General features: G+C 42.7%; 1 protein-coding gene across 2 annotated transcripts in view; it reads left to right on the forward strand.

Annotated features, from left to right (window-relative positions):
• Window positions 1-4,525, forward strand: part of LOC147023929 (cytoplasmic dynein 1 light intermediate chain 2-like) — a 32,014-nt gene extending 27,489 nt beyond the window's left edge. The window contains exon 13 of one of the 2 annotated variants that reach the window (XM_085889941.1): window positions 859-1,675. In XM_085889941.1, the coding sequence (XP_085746067.1) occupies window positions 859-1,106 (248 nt within the window). In that variant the 3' untranslated portion in view covers window positions 1,107-1,675. Of the gene's footprint in view, window positions 1-858; window positions 1,676-1,706 lie in introns of those variants that run through there. The other variant, XM_085889942.1, reaches the window with a different exon arrangement.
• The last annotated feature ends 7,137 nt before the right edge of the window (window positions 4,526-11,662 follow it).

Here is an 11,662-nt window from a genome sequence, read left to right on the forward strand (position 1 = left end):
GTCAAAAGCACGTGATATGTCCAGGGATACGGCTCGGATTTCCTGTCTGGCATTGAGGACCTCCATCCATTGATGGGAGAGCAGAAGCAGCATATCCAGGGTAGAGTGACCTGGTCTGAAACCAAATTGATGATTGGAAATCAAGCCATTGGAGAAGAGGAAGGATTTCATGTCTGAAGCGATGATGGATTCCATCACCTTGCTGATGATTGGGAGAAGGCTGATTGGTCTGTAGTTACAGGGATCTGTTTTTGCACCTTTTTTTTTATGCAGGGCAGTGATAAATGTGATAGTGATAAATTTTGTAATAAATGCAAAACCGCTTATCTGATTTCAATTATTTTTCAACGGCGGGGGATTCCCCATCTCTGATGGTATATTTTTACTTTATCATGGGGTATTTTGTGTGGATCGGTGACATGAAATTTTAATTTAATCCATTTTAAATTCAGGCTGTAATGCAACAAAATGTGACAAAAGTCGAGGGGTGTGAATACTTTCTGAAGGCACTGTACCTGCATTGAATCAAAATTAATATTTACAAGGATGGGTTGTTGAAGATGCTGCTAAACCGGTAGGATTCCATTCAACACTGCCATTCTCAATTGGGCTGGAGGGGACTTAAAAACCCAGAGCAGTCTGAAATGACTTGTCGTCAACATGCATCACGAGTATAAATCCCACTTCCACCCATGACGTGACAATGATGCACATATTGTGTCCCTGTTTCTCCGAACCAGTTACTAAAATGATTGAATGATTGAATGGTGAGTTGTGATCATCTTAACGTGTGTGTGTGTGTGTGTGTGTGTGTGTGTGTGTGTGTGTGTGTGTGTGTGTGTGTGTACGTGTGTACAGACTATACCCTCCCCCTTTCCTGCTTGTCTTCCTCTGTTCTCTCGCCCTGCCTCTGTCTTTCTCCTCATGCACACAACCACACGGCCAGATGCTCATGGCAAAAAGGTCTGTATGGAATCGATCCACGTCCTCCCACTTTTCCCTGCTTGATATATTTACCAATTCAGTTTTTATTTTTCCTTTTCCTTGCCCTTTTCTCCTCTGCCAGTCCAAAAACTTCAGTGCTTCAAGCAAGTGATTTATGTTAAGCATCGTTTAAAATGAAATATATTAACGAGTCAACACGAGTTACCTGTAGGAGTTTTATTAGTAAGGTCTCATGACACATGGTTTATTCCTGACCACCTTTCCCCCACCTTCATTGCAGCCAAGATGCCATTGCAAGTTACCCCATCATTTTACCTTCCATCAAATCTCAGTTGCATTTCTCTATTTGTGACCACCGTGTTTATAACAATTTCTATATTCCTGGATGTTTGAAGAATAAACCAATCCCTTGTTGAATAAGCGCTTCGTCTTATAATTGGCTCAATTCTGGAAAATCTGGGCACACGATAATAGGCACAATGATGCCATCTGGGGTGGGCTTCTCCATTTCCATATCATGCATGGTCATGCCTCATCACTGATTCCCTCTTATCCTCCATTTTTACTTTTTCTCTTCCATTTCTCTTCTCCAGTCAACCATCCATTTCTCCTGCTGCTTGATTTTTTTTTTTCTTCTTCTTTTTCTTTGCCTCCTGTGCTTGTTATCAATGTCTGTTGGACTCTTAGCTTTTGCAGGAACAAAAGCTTGTGCCATTCCGAACTTTGTTCATTCTCTGGCATTTTCGCCATCTCTCACTCAGGATCCAAAGCTACGATGTCCGAATACCAAGCTGAACTAGATCGGATGGCGATGCGAGGGGACACACCGGTGACAAATTCTCCCGTGCCTACCAATCGACAAGAGGATTGACCGTAGGCCAAAGAGGAGTCTCTATGTGTTTGCCACCTTGCTCCTCTGCACCTGGAGGATTTAAAAAAAGGAACCGTTCGCCACTCGTGCCGGTTTGGACTAGCAAAGATGCTTTGCACTTATGTTGATGGTGATTTCTGACAGCACAGGTTTGAGCGAAACGCTAGTGTGGAACGGGCACTTTAACTCCTTGTCTTATTTTGCTGTTTGACGCTGCTTGCTTTTGCAACTTTTTACAAAGCGGTAGAGGTTTACAGTTCCAATTGAATTTTATTTATCCATTAACAACTTTCTTTTTGAACCCTTTTGGTATTGCTGACATAACCGAGAGTACATTATACTGTGGGTAGTTTTGTTCTTTTTTTGGGGGGGGGGGTGAGGGTGGTTATTACAAAGGTGAACAATGCTGCAATAATTTTGGAAACGAACAATGTAAGCGAATTGACTGTGGTATATTTATGTAAAATGACCTTTGACCAAAACGCCGCACCTTTTGCGATGGGACGCAGATAATGTGTAGTACGCCTGAAATTCGAGAATTCCTAATTTCTTTTCGATGACAGACTTTTGCTCGAACTTTCCTCTGCGTTTCTATCGGCCATGAGGGACGGCACCCCTCATGCTCATGGTGTTGCATGTCGCGTCGACATACAGGTGTGGGGCCTATGCAAACATCTATCTCTAGATTCAGTGTTGGCATTTAGATGCAAGTGGCTGCTAATGAGCTGTGTTTACAATTATTGGGTGGAATGGAAACGTTTATTTTGAAGGCAAGCGTATGTTGTACAGCAAGCTGGTCATGCTCTGAGGTTTAGTCATGACAAAGTTTAGTGATGGATTGACTCTCCAGATGTAACGCCATGTTACAGTGCTGCATGATGGAGTCAAGCATTTTATTAAAGGGATACTTTGTTGGCTCGCCAACGTTAAATTTTTCGCCACACCAATAAGACTCCTATTTTATACGGTTATTCCTTTTTCTTTATTTTTTTTTTCGTCCTCATGTGAGCTTCCACAGTAGTTTTGCAAGCATTAAAATTGGCCCATAAATGATGGAATTGCACGTGGTGTCGTGACGGTGCTGACGAGGAGGTTGGGTGTTTTGCCCCCTGCGCAGCATGTCGTCAGTGTTTCCAGTGTTGCTTTTGTCATCAAATCCGGCACAAAGAGCCAAATGAGTGCACTGTCAGTCAAACGGGCCACATGACTGCTTGTCCATGGGATCATAACACAATACGGTTCCTTGTATTTACTTCTAACCTCTGGTAGGGAATCCTAGATAAGACATCGATTTTTAACAACTAATGAAATAGCAAGGCTGGCTCTGGTGGCCTTGAATCAGGAAGAGTGTATTCACATTTGAAACGATGCTTGGAATTACGATAGAAGGTGAAAAGGGAAGTCATTTGTGAGATGAAAGCAATTTAATTGCTGGAGAGGCTATGTATGGTACGATGTAATTTTATATCGGGTATAAAATGGCAGATGTATGGTTTGTGATGGGGCCTACTGTTGCCTAGGGAACCATTGATTGAAGAACAATGGGTTTTATCAACCACAGGTTTGTACTAGTATGTTAACCGCTGTGTGAAATGATGTGGCTAGCGTGTCGAGCATCAGCCCAACCTTGGACCAAAAGGCAGCGTTCCCAAAGTTAGGCACACCTCGCTTCCCATGGCGGTTAACATGCTCTCCTTATGAATTTGTAGTTGATGAAGTCCATAGTCGACTTTGTCCGCTAATGCAGACCGACGCGAGCCTTCATGGAGATGAGTAGTCGGTCGTAGTTTCCTTTTTCAAGCCGCCACGTTGATTGACTTGCACAACCGAATGAGGGGTTATTACTGCTGTGCCTTTTTAAGGAATATTCCACAACAAGCTTTGCTTATACCTGTACATACAATGGCAAAAGAAACTTGGAAGAGCTCGTCTTGCTTGACCTTTGACCTGCCTTGTTCGGAGAGAAATCCTATTCTACCCTTCCATGACTAATTTCTGCCAGTCCTGGTCTTCACAACCTCCTGTCCTCTGGACCAGTACATCCCTTGTGCTCTTACAAAGGTCTCGGTACCACTTGATGAGTTTGTACTGTATTTCCTTGTGCGTAACATTTTGGGAAACCATCACTAATACATGAAAACGGACTCGCAATGATTGGGGTTCAAGAACCACTCTGGTTGTTAAATTATTAACATGTGTTAAATTATTAACATTATTAACTGTGTTAAACGGGACAGCATGGCTAATGAAGGGTGTTCAGAGGGGCTTTGTACTTTTGTGTTAACATTAAACGATTACGACGTTTGGTGAGAATCCAACAATGGAACTGGAATTCATCCAGATGTTTAATTTATTTGATTTTGAGGTTTCTTTAAACAGTTCATAGCTCGAGTATGCATTTGGCATTTGGTATGGCAAGATTTGGGTTTCTGCAAAAAAAAGCGCACGCACGCACGCACGCACGCACGCACGCACGCACGCACGCACGCACGCACGCACGCACGCACGCACGCACGCACGCACGCACGCACACACACACTCTCTCTGTCTCGACACTCCAACATTAAAATATTAATTCCACACCTGGTTTTTTTTATTTTATTTTATTTTTCTATATACAATGTCAAGGCTCATATAAGAGCTAAAATAGATTTTGCACTCAGGATAAGATTTCCAGATGGCGGTGCTTTTGCGGACTTACTGTATTGATGGACAGTATAAGCTTCAGCCTTTACCAAGTTAAGAAATCCATCCTTTTTTTTTTTTTTGAAGGTTCTAGACATTTGGTGTTGTGATATTCTCCGTGTCCTACTTAATTCAACCACAGTTAATGTGGCCTTGTCATTTTGAAAAGGTTTAATTTCTTATAGTTTTGTGCAGGTGATTTAGTAGTGCTGAAACTTTGTGTGTACCATGCTTGGTTGGGGGTTGGGAAAGGATGTGTTGGTTGGAGTTGGGGGGGGGGGTGGGGGTGGTGGTGGTTGTGTAACACTGCTTCCATGTATTTCACTCTTAAAAAGGCAAAATAAAAAGCCATATATACACACACGTGATGGTCCTATTCATCCTTGACTTGTAAAGATTCAAATCTGGTTCAATTTCACGACTACCTTGTTGTCACTTCTGAAGCTCACCAACGTGTTTACATCTGCGTCGGACGTCTTATAAATACCTCCATGGATTTCTGAAACGTTGCTTTGTACTATGTTCAGTTATTCTAACTTGTGGTTACCGTTCCCCAAGGATCATTCAATGAAAAATCTGGCGTTCCACCACAGGATTCGCGAGAGCAGCAGGCAGGAAGATGTCTCTTATAATTATAATGAGGTTTATTATAAAAAGTACAGGGAAGAGGTTACATGAGACACTCAATTTGTACGGGTCAAGTGGTCAACGGACACAGATATGGATGAGGGGGCACGCAAATTTGTGTAAAATAAGTGAATAAATAAATATACCCCGCTAAGGTGCCGACAATACCGATTCACATGATGAAGAACATTGGGGCAAGTAAGCTCTTGAAGGCACAATGTGATCGGAAGATGCAAGTTGCTGATGCACAGGTAAAGTGCTGATCGGGACGGTCAGTTTGGCGGGAACAATGCGGTGTAAGATGGGAGAAGAAGACTGTGGCCAAGCAGAGGTAAGGCATGAGATGCTTTTTGCCTGCATAGTTGGCTTTCTAAGCCAAGGTAACCTGCAAATCATAGTACAGCCATCCCCTTTGGCATGGAGGTCCTTCATAATACCAGAAAACATTTAAGAAATGGACACATGTTGAGTCTACCTGTTTTGAGCCTCATTTGCATAAATTCAAAATGGCCACCTTAAGCGGTCAGCATCCAAACTAATTTGGCCAAATCTCAGGTTCCAGATCAGATCTTCGACTTTATGTTTGTTTCTGATGATGGGCTATTCACTGGCAGTAACCATGTGATGAAGGTCAAGGTCATACCCTGTAGCAAACATCAATGTAATATTTCATGAGGTAAATGTCACAATTCCTGCCATATTGCAGGTTCTAGATCATTTATCTTCATGATCTTAGACCCTATATGTATGTTTTTGATGATGGGATATCCAATGAAAAAGTGACCTTGTTTTGTGAGGTCAAGCTCACACCCTCGGAGGAGAGAATCAACACAGAATAAACTAGAAGAGCACTCTTCAACATTGACAGATTTGCCTCCGCCAACATTATTATATCATTTATACGTACTTGTACCAAAGTTTTATTACAAGCGCTGATCCCAGATTCAAAACATTAAATAATTCTGGCTACCAGAACATGCATCCAATGAGCTTGAAATTTAAAACACATATTCGCCATGACTACTAGATCATAGCTGTGATGTTTCACGTCGATCAATGAAGCGGTTCAAGAGAAATTTACATTTTAAAAAGATTTTCTTTCAATCCAATATGGCTGCCGGACCATGTGACCTATCAATTATTCGTGAACACGCTGGTATACCCAAGGTTTGGGGAACATGTGTGAAGTTCCCCTTGATCTATCCAGCCGTTCTGGAGAAGATTTCTTTTGAAAAGGATTATTCTTCAAAAAAATAGCTGCCAAGCCATGTGACTTATGATGTCATTGGTGGAGAACTTTTTGTTCCTCATGGATCGGTGATCATACCTGTAAATGTTTGCCTCGATCTATTCAGCAGTTTTGGCAAAGATTTTTGAAGGCTTTAAAAAAAACAAGTTTAAATTTTTTAGCTCGCCTGTTCGAAGAACAGAGAGCTATAGCGATACCCCTTGGCGTGAGCGTGAAAATGTTAAAGTTTTTGGTGCAAGTTATTTCCTTTATAATGTTTTTATCTACCACACTTTTTTACTGATTACAATATACAAATACATATATTGCTTTAATATTATTTGGATCAGACTTCACTGCAATGCTTTCTAAAAAAAAAATTAGACTAGTCTGATAAATGTATAAACAGGCAAGCATTGGGTGGGTGGCTTTGACACCAACTCTGGTTTTACATGGAGTGATTTTGGAGATAGACATCCAAAGTGTTTCCTTTTTTTCCAACATGGCTGTCACACTGTGACCTGTGACATCATTTTCATTTAAACGTTCTACACGAGTGGTCACACCTCTGGTGAAAATTGTGTCAATTGGATAAGCGGTTGCAAAGAAAACAGAGAAAATTTGCATGGATGTACAAACAACCTGAAAACATAATGCCTCTGGTGACTTTGTCAGTGTGTTGCTCGTCTTTTGGCTGCTCCCGTTAGGGGTCACCACAGCGGATCATCCGTTATGATCCGCATACTAATTTGGCATAGGTTTTATGCCGGATGCCCTTCCTGACGCAACCCTGGTCGCCTCTTACGACACAGGGGTAAGGATTGGGTTTCGCCATGATTCCGGGCTGCCCTACACCCTCTCATAGCACGGCCCAGCGCAGAGCTCCCGTCCTCGAGTGATCCTTCAACCCAAGCCTCCGAGTAGCCGGATTACAGGCGCATGCCACTACACCCGGTATTGGTGACTTCGTCAGTGGAGGAGGAGGCTGATTACATAACATAAATCGGACGTAATCTCTACAGCTCTGAACAGTGTCAGAAATGAGCCTTCCCAGAGCAAAGACCATGACAGTTGCAGGGTGTAGTACAGTGGACACCAGCCACATAGTACTTGCAGGGAGCCTTGCACAATTTTGTGCAACTGCAGCTCACAAGCTTTTTCAGAACTTTTGAGATGATTGGCTTGGAGATCCAAACTGATTGCCAACACTTCGAGACCTTCTGTAAACCCCAAAACGATGGATCCTGTAGAGCAGGGCAGTGGATCAGTGCATTGCCCAGATATGACCCCCCCAACCCCCGGTAGAAAGCTCGAAGAACATTCTGGGTGGAGTGTCACTACCTGGAGGCAGGTGATCGAAATCACGGTTCTGGAAAAGAGAGAGAGTACACACAATACATCTACAATATATCCATAAGGTTTATCAACGCTTGTAGCAGTGACGTGATAGTTGAAATTTTAGGCTTTCATAATACCCACGTGGTAGTCGCAGCCATCAAGATCATATATTTTCACCACAAACTCTTGGATGGTGGAGAATATGGATTCTGTGAGCTCTTGGAGCAGCTCACATGCATCTTTGTCCCCACATTACATCAGGGATTTGTTGCCACACAGCTCATGCAGTTTTATTGCCCTTTTCATTCAGAGATGATACAATATCAGCCGCTGCTTCACTGAGTTGTACATGATGAGCTGTGAGAGAGACAGCGCTGCAGCAGGTACTGAAGCCGTAGCTGGAGGAGCTTGCCCCTTCATGATACCTGGACCATCGAGCAACATCTGCTGGAAGGCCAAAAGTATGGATGGCGCTGACTTGACTTCACTCTCAGGTGAAAAGGATCCTGTGAAATTAAACTTGATGTCTAGCATATGCTGTTGCAGTATCTTGGCTGATTTGACCAAGATAATCGCCTCAGTGTCACAATCATCTGGCATCTCCTATAGAGCCTTGCTGACGTCATTGTCAAATGCTAAATCAGTGCAGTTTGATGGACACTTTACTTCGATAAGATCTGGAACTGCAGCTGTCGCTTTATGACGAAGTCTAGTGGTGTGAACATATCCATCCACACCCAGGGAGAGAAGGTGAAATGAATACATGTTGGTAAGCTCTGCCATCTTGAAAACTGTCCAAGTGCCTCATTGGGATTCAATGTGGTCAATCAAGTCAGCAAATGCTTGTGCTTTCAGGAATCTAATTTGGTGGTTATCATCAGCTTCAGTAGATTCAATGCTTACAGCCTGTCGGTGAAGCTTCGCAAGGCACTTCAAATGATACATGGCATCTATGACTATAATGTCACCAGCAGAGAGCTTCCCAATCAAAGTCTGTCCCCAATGATTGCAGAAGATCTTCTTTTCTTGGCATCAAGGCCAAATGTCATAGCCTTCCTTTGGCTCTTTCCACCAGTTTTATCACATAGCAAGCAGTGCGGTACTCCGCCTGGTAGTTGTTCTTCTGTACTTTGGTGACACACACCACCACCCTGAGACAGACCTGGATTACTGACTCTATGTGTCTTGACAGAGTTCGTGTTCACAGGTGCATTATTAGTCCCCTACCGGTTTCACTGGAGGGGACGAAAGGTTTGCTCCTCTTCTGTCCGTCCTTCTGTTCATCCATCTGTCCCACCTGTGGTTTTTCAGACTTTTTTTCCCCATACCCTTTAACATATTCAACTGAAACTTGGTACATCGCTTCATTATGATAAGTTACAGAACAAGTTCGAGTTTCAGGGTGTTTCATCAATTTTTCAGCATTATGCCCTTTTTTGGACTTGGAACATATCACATCGGAGGGGCACATGCATTGTAAAGCAATTCTCACTCTTGTTCTTCTTCAATTCAGTTCATTTCACCTTTTGATTGCCCACCTTGTTTTTTTTTACATCCTTTGTGCCAGACCACATTATTAAACTTCAGAAGATTAACAGTATCTCCGTAACCAAGATCATCGACCACGACATGTTTGGGTAATTCGTGGAGGTGTTTCAATTTGTGGATTTTGCAAATGAAGTTTCTTAAAGTGTCGTCCAATTGTTCGGGATGCTGTTTCAGTCGTAGTTTGTGAGATGGGTTGACTAGAAATTCTGGATTTGTGGATTGGCAAAGCAAAGCTCCCAATTCCTTGTATCCACAGTTGTACTCACATGCACTGAATTCATTTCACCTTCCATTGTTCCATCTCATGTTTCATTCCTGAAAGTACAAATAAAAAGTTAGATGGATGACTGAGCCATTCCAGGTCAGGTTAGGTATGGGAGCGTGCACCGGAGCAGCGCGTCATTCCGTCTGCTTTTGGCTGGCACTCCAGGGACCTCTGTCTGGCCATCTCCCAGGCAGATGCGTGACACGTCCCCATCTCCCTCAGACGCAGAGAGCAAAATCAACATCGGGAAAATGAGCCATATGTTCATACAGCTGCAGATGATGCTCATGGACCACACAGCTAACAAATTTCATCTGAGTCTATCTCAGCAATGGCTTGTTGAACACAGTCTGACCAGCTATAGCCAAGGATTCTCCAAAGAGACCTGGCACCAAAGGAATTAAGTCTCCGTCTCAGATCCTTGGTGCTGCATAAGTACCGACAGCACCCCACCCCATGATCCAGTGAATCCATGACTCCCCAGGCCCAACCCAGAGGTTTATCGACATCTGGTTCACAACATGCGGAGACATGAATTTCACTGACAAGGTAAGTGAATCTCTCCATTACCTCAACATCCTCACTACAAACAGGTACAGACAAGACAGCAGCATCCAAGATGTCATTGAAAGCCTGGATCTTAGTTTTGACCCAGGAAACCCGTAATCCCAGTGGCCCTGACTCCTCATTCAGCACCTCGAGGGCCCCCAGAAGGATATCTCGCATCCCCACAAAGATGACTGCATCATCTGCGAAATCAAGGTCAAAGATCTTGACATTCCCAAACAATGCATCGCAACTTGATCTCTCCAAAATCTTCGCCAGAATCCAGTCTATAAATTTGTTTTTTTAAGGTTTTTTTTTTGTGTTTTTCTCCGCAACCGCTTGTCGGATTAAGATGAAATTTCCACCACACGTGAGACTACTCCTGTGGAATGTTTTATTGATAATTATGATATCATTGGTCACGTGGTGTCACAGCCACGTTGGAAAAACTGAAAAACTTTGGACCGCTGTACCTAATGTTTTCTCTGGAATGTTTTCTCTGGAACCGCTTCATCGTTCGACGTGAAACTTTACAATTATGATCCAGTTGTGATGCAGAATACATGTTTTAAATTTCAGCTTGATCATACACACGGTCGAGCAGCCAGAGTTATTTAAGTTTTTTTGATCTGGGTTCTATTTCCATTTTATTTTTTTTGAAAAACGCTCACTTGGCGGTGCCTCGGTGGGTTTGAGGGTCGAGTCGGAGTAACTAAAATGCGAATCCTATCCAGGTTCCTTCTGATGACTCCGATGGAGGACTGTACCGATTTGCTGTTCTATTTGATTTGATTTAAATTTAATTTATTTTAATCCCATTTCTGAATTCAATTGAATATTTTTTTTTTTAAACGTCATGGGTCAGGGTCAGGGTCAGGGTCAGGGTCAGGGTCAGGCGTCCAATCAAAGCAGAAGACGTCTTGGTACATGATCATCACTGCCAGCAGTTATAAAGTGGCGGTTCTGGTTATGTCTCTTATTAATGATGTAACACACCAGCACACAAACGCCTCACAAAATACACCGCACAAAACGACTCCTGGCGAGGGTCTGCAATTTCTGATTGCTCTTCTACTTCTACTACTTCTTCCACGACAACTTATTCTTCCTTTTCTTTAATTTCTTCTTCTTCTTCTTCCTATACTACTACCACTTCTTCTTTCTTTGTTTCTTCCCCATTCGATGCTTTGGATGAACTGTTGTGTTTTTATTTTCTTTGGAGAAAGGGGGATGTCATGATTATGAGGTGTGGACCGTGCTGAGTGACGTTGCGAGCGGCTTGCTTACGGAACACACCCCAAGTTCATCACCTCGAGTGGGATTTCCTGTTGAGCTGAACATCACGTGCTCGGGGATCTCTTCACGGATTGTATAATATAATATTCTCTTGATTATGAAATTAAACACAAATCGGTTTTTACAACGATCTGATCTGCTTGGTGTGACAAATGTAAATCTATTTAACACACAAGGAGTTTGATTCCCTTTGTTTGCTGCGAAACGAGGACAGTATAAGCGGTGTAACAGGAGACATTGGTTTATCGCTGCTGGTTTAATTAGGATTGTTTTTGTTTGTGTGTTTTTAAATCGTTGCACAGTTAATGTTCCG

This window comes from Eptatretus burgeri, chromosome 7 (assembly GCF_056783735.1).
Source record: "Eptatretus burgeri isolate ZD-2024b chromosome 7, Ebu_testis_v1, whole genome shotgun sequence".
Taxonomy (NCBI): Eukaryota; Metazoa; Chordata; class Myxini; order Myxiniformes; family Myxinidae; genus Eptatretus; species Eptatretus burgeri.